The sequence below is a fragment of the Chiloscyllium plagiosum genome, unplaced genomic scaffold (assembly GCF_037043375.1).
Source record: "Chiloscyllium plagiosum isolate Xiang-an unplaced genomic scaffold, Cpla_swu_hap1 HiC_scaffold_17, whole genome shotgun sequence".
In the NCBI taxonomy this organism is placed as follows: Eukaryota; Metazoa; Chordata; class Chondrichthyes; order Orectolobiformes; family Hemiscylliidae; genus Chiloscyllium; species Chiloscyllium plagiosum.
This window is the reverse complement of record NW_028270155.1, coordinates 76,348,676-76,365,451: the sequence shown is the minus strand read 5'-3', so window position 1 is coordinate 76,365,451 and position 16,776 is coordinate 76,348,676. Positions and strand designations below refer to the sequence as shown.

At 43.9% G+C, this 16,776-nt stretch overlaps 1 protein-coding gene across 2 annotated transcripts in view; it reads right to left on the bottom strand.

Moving 5' to 3' along the window:
* Positions 1-11,514: 11,514 nt before the first annotated feature.
* The window catches only part of LOC122558604 (transmembrane protein 64-like), a 38,821-nt gene continuing 33,559 nt past the window's right edge, over positions 11,515-16,776 (bottom strand). The window contains exon 3 of one of the 2 annotated variants that reach the window (XM_087996103.1): positions 11,515-15,185. In XM_087996103.1, the coding sequence (XP_087852229.1) occupies positions 15,009-15,185 (177 nt within the window). In that variant the 3' untranslated portion in view covers positions 11,515-15,008. The remainder of the gene's footprint in view (positions 15,186-16,776) is intronic. The other variant, XR_015760004.1, reaches the window with a different exon arrangement.

Here is a 16,776-nt window from a genome sequence, read left to right as displayed (position 1 = left end):
ATGAAAAATCCCATTTTGAAGCTGAGTTTTCCCCAGCAAAGAGGCTAGTACTTATCCGTCAATCAACACCCAAAACACTTTGCATATTAACAAGCCATTTATCCTATTACTATCTATGGGTAAAGGAACGTTAAGAAATAGGAACTGGCATTGAGCTTTTCTGACCATGTTAGATTAGACTCCCTACAGTGTGGAAACAGGCTGCTTGGCCTAACAAGTCCACAGTGACCCTCCAAACAGTAACCCACCCAGACCAATTCCTCTACCTTTACCCCTGACTAATGCACCTACCTGAACACTATGGGCAATTTAGCTTGGCCAATTCACCTGATCTTGCACATCTTTGGATTGTGGGTGGAAGCCAGAGCACTCGGAGGAAACCCACGCAGACACGGGGAGAATGTGCAAACTCCACAGACAGTCACCAGAGGTTGGAATCAAACCTGGGTCCCTGGCGCTCTGAGACACCATGCTGCCCTGTCTGTACAAGGCTGTAATGAAATTAGGAGCTGGGTAACCCTGGCAGAACCCAAACTCGGCATCACGGAGCAGCTTATCACAAAGCAGGTGCTGCTTGGTAGCACTGCTGATGCCACCTTCCATCACTTTACTGATGATCGAGAGTGAGCTAATGGAGTGTTGATTATCTGGAGTGGATTTGTTCTGCTTTTTGTGGAGAACGTACCTTTACAGGTTTTCCCGATCTTGAATGGAGTCCAGTGTTGCGACTGTAATGGAACAGCTCAAGTTGAAATGTGGCCAGTTCTGGAGCATTCTCAAAGTAAGGTCTATGAGCAAATTCCTCTCACTAAGGAAGCAGTAGTTGAGTCTCAGAACTTTGGGGAATATTTCCCCGTCACTTTTGCTGCCCCACCATTGACGTTGTGCCCTCACCTTGTTTTCACTGGTGGGTTCTGCCTGGGAAACCCATGCACCCACACTTAAAACTGAAAACCTCAGTTGAAAAAGTACTCAAAATCCCTGTTAAAAATCTAAATTGGCAACCTGCCTTTTCTGAGAGGGTTTCACACATGAAGCCTAACAGACTGCAAATATAGCCCCACGTCACCTTTTGATGGCCCTCAATTTTCCATCTTGCGAAATTCAGCACCAATGACAATGTGGCATTCCCTCAGTCATCAAGAGCAGTAAGTGGTATAGTGGTAATGTCACTAGACCAGGAACTCAAAACCTCAGGCTCATACCCTGAGGATATGGGTTCATAGATATTTAAATTTAAATTCAAAGAAAATCTGGGAGGAAACGAATGGTGACACATAACCATTGTTGAATGTCTTATAAGCCCATCTGATTTACTAACAGCCTTTAGGAAAGGCTGTCCTTACTTGGTCTGGCCTACACGTGACTCCAGTCCACAGCAATATTGTCAACTCTTAACTGCCCTCTGGGTAATAAATGCTGACCTATCCGGTGACACATATGCTCCATGAATAACACTAAAGTGAAGTGCAAACCCATAACCTGTTTCAGAAGCAACCAAACGATCCTCAACCAAAACTGAGCTGCACAAATTCTCATTTTTCTTTTATTACTCCCTCTCCACTCACGGTAGAGAGAGAGAAGAAAATACCCTGTATACTTTTCATTTTAAGCTCAGTTACTATGGAGACCACTGCAGGTTTCTGTAACTTTTAGATGAAGACTTTTAATAAAAGATCTTCTGCGCAATGAAAAGGACTGAACCTCCACGTATAGCCATAATGAGTTGGAGTTGTGCCAGCCGTGCTTCTTTCCCATCAGACTGGCACCGGGGTGCTGGCAGACAACCAGTAAAATTCGTATCAGGGCCTGGTTTCTCTTTCATGATTCAGAGAGATGGCATGGGTAGGGGGGGGGGGGGGGGGGGGGGGGCGGTGAAGGTAGTGAGGAAATGCATTTGTTGTTCCCAGTAGAAGTAGATTGTATCAATATTAGCTTACATTGTCTGTGGAATACTGAAGATGAAATTCCAATAAATCACAACTAGAGGGAAATAAAAATCATAAAAAAAGATAATTTCATCACCTTTTGTCACTTCCACTAAATAGTTCAAATTACTTTGGAGATGTTTTTGGACAATGAATTGTAAGCCATAAAATCCAGTTTCAGAGCCATGTTCAGGCAGGAGAAGTCAGGTGTCATCCTGATATATATTTCAGGAGACAGATGATACGAGTGAGCACAGTTGGTTATGTAGGAAACCAGCAGTAATATGTCCAACCTGAGCTCGTAGCTCTAATGGAAGCTCAGGACTGGAAAGGTTATGAAACAATAGCATTAAATTTAATGGATAAATTTGGAATCAAAAGCTAGGTAAAAACAATGACTGCAGATGCTGGAAACCAGATTCTGGATCAGTGGTGCTGGAAGAGCACAGCAGTTCAGACAGCATCCGAGGAGCAGTAAAATCGACGTTTTGGGCAAAAGCCCTTCATCAGGAATAAAGGCAGAGAGCCTGAAGCGTGGAGAGACAAGCTAGAGGAGGGTGGGGGTGGGGAGAAAGTAGCATAGAGTACAATAGGTGAGTGGGGGAGGGGATGAAGGTGATAGATCGGGGGCGGGGGGAGGGTGGTGTGGGCAGGTGGAAAAGAAGATAGGCAGGCAGGACAAGTCATGGGGACAGTGCTGAGCTGGAAGTTTGAAACTAGGGTGAGGTGGGGGAAGGGGAAATGAGGAAACTGTTGAAGTCCACATTGATGCCCTGGGGTTGAAGTGTTCCGAGGCAGAAGATGAGGCGTTCTTCCTCCAGGCGTCTGGTGGTGAGGGAGCGGCGGTGAAGGAGGCCCAGGACCTCCATACCCTCGGCAGAGCGGGAGGGGGAGTTGAAATGTTGGGCCACAGGGCGGTGTGGTTGATTGGTGCGGGTGTCCCAGAGATGTTCCCTAAAGCGCTCTGCTAGGAGCCAATGTGGAGGAGACCCGCATCGGGAGCAACGGATACAATAAATGATATTAGTGGATGTGCAGGTAAAACTTTGATGGATGTGGAAGGCTCCTTTAGAGCCTTGGATGGAGGTGAGGGAGGAGGTGTGGGCGCAGGTTTTGCAGTTTCTGCGGTGGCCGGGGAAGGTGCCAGGATTGGAGGGTGGGTTGTAGGGGGGTGTGGACCTGACCAGGAAGTCATGGAGGGAACAGTCTTTGCGGAAAGGGGTGGGGAGGGAAATATATCCCTGATGGTGGAGTCTTTTTGGAGGTGGCGGAAATGTCTGCGGATGATTTGGTTTATGCGAAGGTTGGTAGGGTGGAAGGTGAGCACCAGGGGCGTTCTGTCCTTGTTACGGTTGAAGGGGTGGGGTCTGAGGGCGGAGGTGCGGGATGTGGACGAGATGCGTTGGAGGGCATCTTTAACCACGCGGGAAGGGAAATTGCAGTCTCTAAAGAAGGAGGCCATCTGGTGTGTTCTGTGGTGGAACTGGTCCTCCTGGGAGCAGATACGGTGGAGGCGGAGGAATTGGGAATACGGGATGGCATTTTTGCAAGAGGTAGGGTGGGAAGAGGTGTAATCCAGGTAGTTGTGGGAGTCGGTGGGTTTGTAAAAATGTCAGTATCAAGTCGGTCGTCGTTAATGGAGATGGAGAGGTCCAGGAAGTGGAGGGAGGTGTGAGAGATGGTCCAGGTAAATTTAAGGTCAGGGTGGAATGTGTTGGTGAAGTTGATGAATTTCTCAACCTCCTCACGGGAGCACAAGGTGGCGCCAATGCAGTCATCAATGTAGCGGAGGAAGAGGTGGGGAGTGGTGCCGGTGTAATTACGGAAGATTGACTGTTCTATGTAGCCAACAAAGAGACAGGCATAGCTGGGGCCCATACGTGTGCCCATGGCTACCCCTTTGGTCTGGAGGAAGTGGGAGGATTCAAAGGAGAAATTGTTAAGGGTGAGGACCAGTTCGGCCAAACGAATGAGAGTGTCGGTGGAAGGGTACTGTTGGGGACGTCGGGAGAGGAAAAAACGGAGGGCTTGGAGGCCCTGGTCATGGCGGATGGAGGTGTAGAGGGATTGGATATCCATGGTGAAGATGAGGCGTTGGGGGCCGGGGAAATGGAAGTCTTGGAGAAGGTGGAGGGCGTGGGTGGTGTCTCAAACGTATGTGGGGAGTTCCTGGACTAGGGGGGATAGGACAGTGTCGAGGTAGGTAGAGATGAGTTCAGTGGGGCAGGAGCATGCTGAGACAATGGGTCGGCCAGGGTGGTCAAGCTTGTGGATCTTGGGAAGGATTTAGAACCGGGTAGTCCGGGGTTCCCAGACTATGAGGTTGGAAGCTGTGGGTGGGAGATCTCATGAGGTGATGAGATTCTGTATGGTCTGGGAGATGATGGTTTGGTGATGGGGGGTGGGGTCATGGTCGAGGGGGCGGTAGAAAGAGGTGTCCTCGAGTTCGCGTTTGGCTTCAGCGGTGTAGAGGTCGGTGCACCAGACTACCACTGCGCCCCCTTTATCTGCTGGCTTGATGGTGAGGTTGAGATTGGAGCAGAGGGATTGGAGGGCTGCGCGTTGTGAGGGTGAGAGGTTGGAGTGGGGGAGGGGGGTAAACAGATTGAGGCGGTTAATGTCCCGGCGGCAGTTGGAAAGGAAGAGGTCGAGGGCAGGTAATAGGCCAGCGCGGGGTGTCCAGGTGGATGCAGTGTGTTGGAGGTGGGCGAAAGGGTCCTTGGAAGGTGGGCGGGAGTCCTGATTGTGAAAGTTATCTCGGAGGTGGAGGCGGCGGAAGAAGTGTTCGACGTCATGGCGTGTATTAAGTTAATTGATGCATGGACGGAGGGGGATGAAGGTGAGTCCTTTGCTGAGGACTGATCGTTCGTCCTCAGTCAGGGGAAGGTCTGGAGGGATGGTGAAAATTCGGCAGGGCTGGGAGCTGGGATCTGGTGTGGGTGTGGGGCTGGGAGTGGGGCGGAGCCAGTAACTGGAGTGGGTGTGATGGTGGGGGAATGGGGTGGAATCATGAGCAGGGGTGGTGTTCCCCTCAGGGTTCTGGGGCCGGGAATGGTGACAGTGGGATCTGTTGGGGGCGTGTCAGCAGAATGCAGGTGAGTGGCGTTGGTGGGGGCAGAAGTGGTGGCAGACACGGCAGTAGGGGTGGCGGAAGTCACTGAGCGTGTGACATCAGGGATGATGTGAGGGGCGGAAGTGATGTCACGTGTGATGCATGAGGAATTGAGAGGGGCGGAAGTGGTTGTGGGAGTAGCCATGATGGGGGCGGATGTGACATCATCAATCAGCGCGGCGGTGGCAGCTGCACCAGTCGCATGGCTAATGGCGTCCGAGCAGTTCCAGAGGCCGGGGAATCTTCTGGAATGTTTGAGGAGCGCTGGTTATGGAGGTGGGTAGATAAAAGTTTGTTGTACTTACAGTTTTTGATGTTTGAGATGGAGTTGAAATACTGTTTGTTGAGAGTATGAATTCTCCTAAGGACGTAGTACAGAGTGGGTCCTTTGCAATTCTGAGAGAGTGTGGCCCTCAGCTGAGGCAGGGCTGACTGTAGAGAGGTTAGGTGCCAGCGCATTGCTGCAAGCGTGGAGCGGATGATCTTGAAGGAGAACTGTTGCTGGTGTTTTTGAATCTGTAGTCTGTACTGTTTGCCCTGTTCGGGTCCGAACTCTGCTGGTTTAAAGGTGGTCCGGAGTCCGTGTGTAATGAGTTGGTTATGGAGGCAGGCACTGAGGAAGCAAATGTGGCTGTGGTAGCGAGTTTGTTTCAGGACATGGTTGAAGAGCTTCAGGGCAGAGGAAATGACCTGGGAGTTGCAGTGGGAGAGGAACTCCCTGAGATTCTTGTAGAGAGAGGAGGAAAACTTCTTCAAGGCAGGCATCCTTGCAAGAGGATTCGCAGTACGGTTAAAATCAAAAGCTAGTCTAATGGTGAGCATGATCTACTGTCAATTGCCATCTGATTCACTCATGTCCTTGAGGGAAGGAAATCTACCATCCTTATCTGGTTTGGTCTATCTGTGACTCCAGTCTCTCAGCAACGTGGCTGACTCTTAAATGTCCTCTGAAATGGCCTAGCAAGCAACTCAGTTGCACTTACCTGCTAAAAGGTCTGATATTATGGATGCACCTACACTAAAAGACTGCAGCAGTTCAAGACAGCACCTTCACCATCACCTTCTCATGGGTGATTAGGAATGGGTAATAAATGCTGTGCAAGACAGAAGTGCCCACATTCTACAAACAGACTTAGAAAGAAATCTGGGCCAGAAATTAGAAAAAAAAATTTTAAAAAGCAGGAAAGGCCCAACAAGTCTAGTTCCTTTTCAGAGACCAACTCCTCCTGTGCACTGACCTATCCTTTTCTCCAGTGTATTAGGCCCGTTTGGGGAAATGAAGGTTTTGCTGGGCAATTCCCGCCATGGGAAGAGAAATTGGATTCATGTCAACAGGGGCTCAGTGGATGATGTTACGAATTTGGTCGAGTAATTGTAGATTGGGAGGCAGAAAGTTAGAACTTGGTAATTGTAAAATGCTGCTGGCTGGGGGGGGGGGGGAATAGCATTGCATGGTCCCTGTAAAACTTGGCACTTTGTTTGTGCTTAGAGATTTAAAATGCAAGTACATAGAGAGCCCGAACTGAAACATTTGTCTCGAAAGGCCACACGGCAGATCAAGTAGTGTTTTTTACCAAGACAACAGGTTTTTGAATTTAGCCAACCAATTTGAAACAGGTACTTAGATACCAAAAGCTTATTAAATTTAAATCTGATGGTTTTGACAACATAGGTCCAATCCTGTTGTAAGAAATATTGATATGTCATCACTGGTATAAAAGGGAGCAGTTGGACAAAAAATGACCCCAGAGCTAGCTGCCATCCGCCAGAGCTAACAGCTCTCAGCACGCAAGAGACAAATTGGCTCTTACAATCATCTATGCATTAGAGAAAGCACCATCTAAATAATAAGTCCCAACAATGAAGAATCGAAGGAAAAGTCATTTTTAGCAGAAGACTTGATGGAAGAAGAAACAAAACATTCCACAAGAAAGCACAGAACATTCCAGAAGACACATAACCTGGCTGTAATTTCGAGAGACTAAATTCTGTTTGTTTGTATGAGTAGGAATTGTATTTATTGGAACAGCATACCATTCAAATTTTGTTTTATTTGGGAATAGTTAGTAGTTAGAAGGGATTAATTCGGGTTGTTAACAGTTTAGTTAATTTGTTCACTGTTAGAGTTAGATAAATAAATTATTACTTGTTGATTTTAAAATGAGTGTCAGGGATTTATTTTATTTAACCACTAGAAGTTGCTGTGTAGCAGGTTATACCACTTTTCACACACTCTTTAGATTGTAGGGCGAGCTGCTCCTCTTTGGTTGTTTCGGTTTTAGTTCTCGGGGGAGGTCAACTTCCACTTTATAACAGATTGGGGGCTTCAGTCTGGGATTTGGACAGATTTAGACTTGGGGACTAGTATTCGAGGTCTTTAAAACTTAAGTGAGAAGTAGAAAATCTGTTTAATTACGGTTGCTTGTTGTTGGTTAAGTCAAAAGTGGTGAAATAGCTCTTTACATTTCTAAAGCGGTTGTCAAGAAAGTTAGAAAGGCAGAAAAAGGTGACAATTGTACTATTAGCTAACATGCTAAATTGGGTTTATTTAAGGATAATATGAAAGTTGAATTTGTAACAGAGTTGCCCAAGCGTTTAAGTATATCAGAGAAACAGTCAAGCACAGTGAAGTTGCAAAAAATTAAATTGGAAATGAGACAATTGGAGTTAGAAAGTGAACTTAAAGAAAGGAAACAGTTTGAATTACGGTTAAATGCAGAGGAAAAAGGAAAGAATATTCGAGTTAGAAAAGGTGAAGTTGGAACTTGAAGCAAAAAGACTTCAAATGACAGACGGAAAAGTAACAGACTGAAGTGATGATGAGCAAACTCATCGTAACCAACAGCCTGGTGGGGATACATCCAAATATGTCCAAACATTACCAAATTTCAATGAAAATGATGTAGAGGCCTTTTTCATTTCCTTGAAAAATTTGTGACACTGGTGAATTGGCCAGTGACTGCGTGGGTAATATTAATTCAGTCCACGTTGGTTGGCAGAGCTACTGAGATGTTTGCAGTGCTGACAGAGGTGGTGTCAGGAGAATATGAAGAAGTAAAAAAGGCTATTTTGAGCTGCCTATGAATTGGTACCAGAAGCATATAGACAATAATTCAGGAACCAGGTCAGACATATCGAGTTTGAAAGAATTAAGCAGAGCAAAGTCCATAGATGGATGAGAGCACTAAAGATAGCAAAGACATATGAGGCTCTTAGAGATATTATTCTGCTGGAGGAGTTTAAAAGCTCACTTCCAGAAGTGATAAGAATTCATGTTGAGGAACAGAATTTTAAAACAGTGAGAACAACTGCAGAGATGGCAGATGAATATGCATCAGTGCATAAATCCAAATCTAGCTTCAGACAGCAATTTCATTCCATAAGGGATAGAAATTGTTAAAGAGGGAAATCCTTCAATGAGAAACAAAAGGTAGACCACACTGGGAACTATTGACCAATATGAAAAAAGAAACCCAAGAAGGTGGAAAAGGAATGAAAGACCTCAAGTGTTTTCATTGCAATAAGGTGGGACACACAAAGTCACAATACTGGTGGTTTAAGAAAGGCACTAGGAAAAAAGGATGGGGTAAAAGAGGCTAAACCAGTGGGATTAGATAAGGCAATGAAGGGAATCCTGAGAGAAGTCCAGGAGCTGAAGGAGGGTGCACGGCCTAGTCACGGGCTGGATAGTAAGATAGTGCTCGGTCTTTTCAAAGACTTCACCTGTGTGGGTAACATTTGCTCAGGTGGAATAGGGGGAGTAGGTGAAGAAGTTAAAATATTGAGAGATACTATTAGAGAGAGACTAACTCCTGTAAGAGATGAAAATATTTGCAATCTTCTGAAGTATGGCCCAAGAGAGTGGTAATCTGGGGCATAAATGGAGAGATGAATAATGTTCCCCTGTGTAAGATAAGGCTGGAAAGTCCAATCCAGACTGGAGGAGTGATAGTGGGAGTGATGGAAAAACTGGCTATTACAGGAATCCAATTTATTCTTGGAAATGATACAGTTGGTTCACAGGTGGGAGTGATGCCCATTATAGTGGAAAAGTCAAAAGAAAACCAGAGAACTGAGGAGTTAAAAGAAAAATACCCTGGAATTTTTCCAATCTGTGTGGTGATAAGATCCCACAGCCATATGTTAAAACAAGAAGGGAGAACAAAAGAGAAAGATGAATCAGTTGAGGTCCAGTTAACTGACACGCTGTTTGATGAGCTGGTAAAGGAAAAACTAAGCAGGTAGAGGATCAGGCAGAGGTATTTAGTTCTGAAAGATTAATAAAGTTATAACAAAAAGATGAGACAATAAAAGATTTATATCATAAAGCCTACTCAGAAAAAGAATCAGACTGCAATCCAGAATGCTATCAGCTGAAGGATAAAATCTTAAGGTGGAAATGGAAACCACAGCAGGGTAGTGCAGATGAGAACTGGGTGGAAGTTCACCAGATTGTCTTGCTGGTAGAATACAGACAGGAAATATTGCGGATATCATACAAATTACCTGTAGGAGGTCATCTAGGAGTGAGGAAGACTCAAGCTAAGATACAGAAGCATTTTTATTGGCCTAGATTACCTAAAGATGCAGTTGAATTTTGCCATACCTGTCAAACGTGTCAGATGGTAGGAAAACCACAGGCAGTGATAAAAACAGGACCTTTGATGCCAATTCCCACATTTGAAGAACCTTTTACACGGATTGTAATCAATTGTGTAGGTCTCCTCCTTAAAACCAAACATGGAAATCAGTATCTGCTAACCATAATGGATATGTCTACCAGCTTTCCAGGGGAAATTCCGATATGGAATGTCAAGTCAAAAATGATTGTGGAGGAGTTGCTTGCTTCCTTTACCCGTTATTGATTACCCAGGGAAATTCAGTCAGAGCAGGGTTCAATTTTACTGCCAAATCATTTGAGGTGGTCATGAATAGTTTAGGCATTCAACACTTCACATCAAGTGTGTACCATCTTGAACCTGAGGTAGCAATGGAAAGGTGGCATCAAACCCTAAAGACCACATTGAGGTCTTATTGCCAGGATTACCTAAATGATTGGGATAAAGGTATTATTATATATTAATACTTTATATTTTTTGCTGTTAGAAATGCTCCAGATGAATCAAACTAGTTTACTCCATTGAAAGGCTAATTGGTTATTTTTCAAAACAACTCAATATCCACCAGAAAAAAACCCCTCTTTTTCAATGGTTGAATATTGAGTTTGGTAATGGCCTTACAACATTTTAATGTTTACATTGCAAACAATGCATCAGAGACTAATGTGCATATCGATTACAATCCTTTGACATTTCTGGAAAGATTTAAGGACAAGTGTACCAGATTATTTTTTATGAGTCTCGTGTCAGAAGATTATACACATTGCGGGTCATGAAAATATTATCGTAGATGCTTTATTGCAAGTTTTAAAGAAAAATGTTTACATAAGATAGAAACTGTAGCATTCAATGTTATATATAATTAGTATAAAATGTGTAACTGTAGATTAATGAGCCAAGGGTCTAGTAATGGAGTTAAGAGTTTAAAATAAAATAAAATAAGACATCTTTTCATAATGATGGTTCATTATTTTCTTAAGTAGGGGGCGTGGGGAAGTGTTGCGAAGTTGAGTAGTGTAATTGTAGATTGGGAGGTAGGAAATTAGAATTTGGTTTGTAAAATTCTAAAATGCTAGGGAGGTGAGAGGCATTACATGGTCCCTTTAAAATATGGTGCTTTTTCTGTGCTCAGAGATTCAAAATGCAAGTACAGAGACAGCCCGAAACATTTGCATTGAAAGGCCATACAATAAGTAGGCCAAGCAGCACTTTTTAACCAAGACAAGTTCTTGAACTTAGCCAATCAATTTGAACCAGGCACTCAGATACTAATTTAAATTTAAATCTGATGGTTTTGACAACATAGGGCCACTGCTATTGTAAGTAATATTGATATGTCATCACAGGTATAAAAGAAGCAGGAAGTTAGACTAAGACCCTAAAGCTAACTGCCATCTGCCAGAGCTAAAAGCCCTCAACATTCGAGAGAGAAATTGACTCTCACCATCATCTCTGTATTAGAGAAAGCACTATCTAAAGAATAACGGTACCAATGATGAAGAATTGGAGAAAAGGCGTTTCTGACAGAAGCCTCGACAGAAGAAGGCACAGAAAATTCTGACAGACACATAACCTGGCTTCAATTTCAAGAGACTAAATTCTGTTTTTCTGTATATGCGAATATTTATTGGAATAGCATACCATTAGAATCTTGTTTTATTCAGTTAAAAATCACACAACACCAGGTTATAGTCTAACAGGTTTAATTGGAAGCACACTAGCTTTCGGAGCGACACTCCTCCATCAGGTGATAGTGGAGGGCTCGATCATAACACAGAATGTATAGCAAAAATTTGCAGTGTGATGTAACTGAAATTATACATTGAAAAATTGATTGTCTGTTAAGCCTTTCATCTGTTAGAATACAGTTTTATTCAGGAATAGTTAGTAGTTACAGAGGATTTATTCAGTTTAGTAAGTTTGTTCACTGTTAGAGTTAGATAAATAAATTGTTACTTGTTGATTTTAAAGTGTCAAGGATTTATTTTATTTATCACTAGAAGCTGCTGAAGAGCAGGTTACACCACTTTTCACACTCTTTTTACAGATTATAGTGCAAGGTGCTCCTCTTTGGTTGTTTCTGTTTTGGGTGGGGAGTCAACCTTTGCTTTACAACTGTAACACTTACTTTTGAGTGACAACGGTATGGGTTCAGCTCCCACTACGCAATAAACTAGGCCGGTATTTCGGTGCAGTACTGAGAGAGTGCTACACTGTTGAAGGTGACAGATTTTGGATGAAATGGAGACCTCATTCAAACTCTCAGTTCGATGTGAGAGATCCCAAGACACATTCTTGAGGATCATGGGTGTTCATTCCTGCTTTCTGGGCCAATACACAGTCCACAGTCAAAATTAAGAAAAGCAGATCATTTGGTCATTATCGCTTTGTAGTTTGTGAGATTTCTATAATATAACAAAAACTATTCTAAGTGCTTTTCATTAGTTATAAAATATCTTGAGACATGAAAAGGGGCACAGACAGCAAAAAGTATAATAGTGGATGGAATTAAGCTACGGATGTGGAATATATTCCTAGGTCCATCTTTCTTTACTGCTTGTCCTGACTCTTTGGACAGTGATATCCTGCCTGTGATGAGGTGACTATACACGAATTGTCCCAGCTAGAGAGTGGCCTCCATGTAAGTTTGTCAAAGTTATTAACTCATGCATCGAGTCACAAGGCTACAGCGCTAACATCCAAAGAAAGTAATGGTAGCCAATGCTGGAAGGAAGAGAATCAGTGAGATGTAGGAGGTCAGAATTGGAGGAAAGCAGATATCTGGGAGGGCTGAGAGGTGACAGGAAGTTGTAGAGGGAATGAAGCGGCAAGGCTATGGAAGGATTTGAAAATGAAGAGAATTCTAAAATTGAGTGCTACTTATCTAGAAACAAATGTAGGTCATCAAATACAGAAGTGATGAGTGAATGAGAATTGGTACAAGTTAGGCAGCAGAGCTTTGCGTGAGCTGAAGTACTTCGGGAGAATAGGAGCCCTCCACACTGCAGTTAAAGTCTGCCCTAACATGAGTCAGAGCAGGAGATGTTTAATCCTTTCCGTCCAATGCTGTGCTTGTTCGATAAACAGTAAACCAGTTGTTTAGTGCCACCTATTGAGGACACAGCTTCATAATCAGAGAGTCTGAGTCATAGATATGTACAGCACAGAAACAGACCTTTCGGTCCAAGTCATCCATGCTGACCAGATATCCTAATCTAGTCCCATTTGCCAGCATTTGGCCCATACCCCCCCCTTTTCATATACCTACCCAGATGCCTTTTAAATATTGTACCTGCCTCTATTACCTCCTCTGGTAGCTCATTCCGTACAAGCACCACTCTGTGTGAAAAGATTACCCTTTAAAGGTCCCTTTTTAAATCTTTCCCCTCTCACCTTAAAACTATGTTCTCTAGTTTTGGACTCCAGTTCTCTCTCTACGAATCCTTGCTGAAACAGGACCAATTAAAGCTGGTTACTGGCTGTAGGACAGATTTGTTTAAGTAAGTTAATAATTAGATAGGATATACTTGTTTAGCAAATGATTGACACTAGAAAATAAATAATCTAATTTATAATCTGTCTTGATAGTAATATATCACTAATTGACAGCCCTGTACTTCCTGCAGCATTGTTTACTGTCTCATATTGCTCCAGGGTCATAGTTCCATGTGAGCTGAACTCAGCACACTGAGTAGCTAAATCCCTTTCTCCCATCATTCCAACACTCTCAGGGAACAGGAGGAACCTTGTTCCTGCAGTAAAACAGGGGCTTCTTTGTTTCCCCCACCCCCACCTCAAATCAGTCAGCTTGTCTACAGCCCTGCCTCCCAATGGCTCCAGAATCCTCCCCACCACCCCACAGATTCCGACATCTATCTGAACCTATAACTGACTGGGATTCTGCATCTGCACAAAAGCACGGGATTTTAAATCTGTTTGAAATGTGACAGGAATTCTTTCTTTCTTTCTTTCATTCGCCCTGCACCTTTCACACTCTGCAGAAATTTCAGGAGTGTTAAGTAAAAACAAAAGGCTGACCAAAGTTTATACCAGTTATCGTGTTAAATCAGACACAATATGTTAAAAAACATATTTATTTAATTTGCTAGCATCATGATCAATCTCATGATCAATATCAGCAGAAAGATGTCAGGCACTTTCACAGCAGCAATATTTCTGCTAAGTTTTTAACCAGATTTATGGAAGCGTAGGATAAATGCTCCAAACAACATCTCCCAATCGATGGCAGAGTCTAGAAATGGTTTCAGGCATTAACCCCATTGCAAGCTCTATAACGATCCTGTGCTTCATTACTGTAAATTAAACCTTCATTACTGGTTGTTTCAACAACAGACTGCAGATATTTTAATTTAATAGTTAATTTCCACTGCAGTGTATGAGAAGTTATTCTTCAACATGTTAGAAATTAGGTCATCAGCAAATGAGAGGGAGATTTTTAAAAAATATATAAAGAGATCTGCATTGGAATATTGAGAAAACAGATCTGGACTAGATAAGTGAATGGGTAGAAGTGCTTAGAAACCAGTTCTGCATGGCCCAGACTGGAGTGCTTAGGGAGAGAGTAAAGCTCCCTTTCCACTGTCCCACATAATAGGCCCCATATCTGAGTTAGGTACAAGAGCAGCTATCCCTCATGAACTGTCTTCTATTGTCCACATCAGTCGATTGATCATCTCATCAAGATTGCCACTTGAGAGCAGCATTAAGGCAGTTCTCGTGCTTTGGATTTAAATCCAGATGAAACCAGCCAGGCACCTTCAATAGGTTCTCCCAAACATCTGAAGCCCACCACCCAAATTTAGCTCCAGTACTCACAGCTAAGAGTAAGGCACTGACAAGCTGAGCCAGGCATGTCTGGCCTGATAGCATTGGGTGTGCACTTCCCTATCCCCCAATGAATTCAATAACAGTGTCAGCAGAGCTTCTCCTGCTCCAGCAGGCAACACCCCAATGGCCAAAGCCAGTACAGACTCTAGAACCAGCCATAACACTGACCACTCCCAATACTGGGTGCAAATCCCAGCCGACAAGACCAGCAATATGTCGGCATTTCAGGGAAAGTGCGATAAACTTTGGCCATCTTCTGCAACAGCAATCCAGAAGCTATCATTTCAAGGTTTGGGAAGCACCAACATATTGGGCATACCCACAGGCCTTCTCCACTCCCCACCTTCATAACTGGACTCTCCAATATCTGTGCCAGGTCCAGTCAGTAATCGAGCATGTTAACTATGGGGATGTATGCTACCTCGGACTTCTCCTATCCCCTTTCCACACCCAGTGGTCATCTGCCTTCATGCTTCAGCTCAACACGTTCAAGTTTGTTGGTCACACAAAGTCCATATCAGGTGGAATGTTGGTTCTTTTGGTACTGTGCGTTTCCTTGTCATTGTCTGGAACAGCTTCATCCTCAGGCTGCTTGGCATCATGGGCCTGGATGGTCTTATTCAGTTCCTGGTGAGCTCGACGCACTAAGTACAACATCATGGCAACACTGATGAAAATCTGGAGGAAAATGGATACAATGGGTCTGTGTAAAATCCTGTGAAATGACTTCTCCATACCTGTCCAATCATATTATTCACAGAAGAAAATTAATTTGACTTCTTCATCTTATTGCCCTCCAAATAGCCCTCCCCTTGACCCAGCTCCCCCACCCCCCTAGCCCCACATCCCCATTCTTCATGTGCATGCTTTGAAAACAAATATGACCTTGCTATTCAACAACAGGGACCATCACTGCCCATTCAAACACTCAACTGTACTCTGTTCAAGCACACAACATCCAGCAGGGGGCAGTGGATCGTTATCTGTTCAGACATTTCTTACTGTTCTGGCCCAAGGAATTGAGGACAATTGCAGTTTGATCTCAGACTCCCTAAGTGAGCATTTAGCAAGAGACGGAGTGGTGGAGTCTTCAAGCCAGGAATAAAATCAAAGTACTGTGGATGCTGAAAACATTTTTAGAAAATGTGGGAAAAACGTGGCTGGTCTGGCAGCCTCTGTGGAGTCAGAATCAGAGTTAACCTGTCAATTCCCATAAGTGGGTTCCAAACCAGAGCCATTTCAGACTTGAATTGTTGAATTTATAGATCTTCGTACAGATCTTCCAGCCTGTTTAGCTGACTACTACCTGCAATGATCTTTATACCTACATGATCTCGGCCTTTAACCACGCTTCACGTAAGGACTTCAAATGGTCGGCATACTCTTTGTGAAATCGTACTGGTGATTAAATAATATTTAATATAGGGCAGAGTTACATTTCAAAGAACGGCCTGGATAAAAAGCTCCCATTATGTCCAGATTTCCCTCAGGATCACATTCCAGTGGCTGGTCCTTGGACCATGGTGAGAAATGTTGCTTATGCAATGATGGAATATGCGGTGTCTACTTACGGACTCTCAGTCTGACCTCCTGATATCAACTTTGGTCCTTCAGAAAATAAAACTGTGGGGCTAATTGCTCAAACATACGGGGCATTTTCAGATTATTTTCTAACTGACCTACTCAATGATGTTACAGCACTCTTCTGGAGCAACTGGAGTGTTAGCCTAGACCTCCTGGCTCAGAGCAGGGACACTGCCACTGCACCAAAAGGGCCTAACAGGGCAAGTTCACTCATTGTGAGGATACTTAAAAAACCTGTTCCCCAATAGGGTTGCACATTGGCTCAGCAGTTAGCACTGCTGCCTTACAGCAGCAGGAACCAAATTTGATTCCAGCCTTGGGCAATTGTCTGCGAGAATTTTGCACATCTTTCCTGTGTCTGTGTGGGTTTCCATCGGGTGCTTCAGTGTCCTCCAACAGTCTAAAGATGTGCAGGCTAGTTGGATAGCCATGGGAAATGCAGGGTTACAGGGATAGGATAGAGGGATGGGATGCTCTCTGGAAGGGGCAGTGTGAACTTGATGGGCCGAATGCTTCCACACTGTAGGGATACCATGAAACATCATTGGAATACCCTCCTGAAATACAACAGCCTCCATCTCCTGTGAAGCAGCCCCTGCCACTTAGACGCCCCACCTCCATTCAGATGGCCCTCCCAGAGGAAAGAGCAATAGAGTTTCACAAATAGATGGAGCACCCAGTCTGC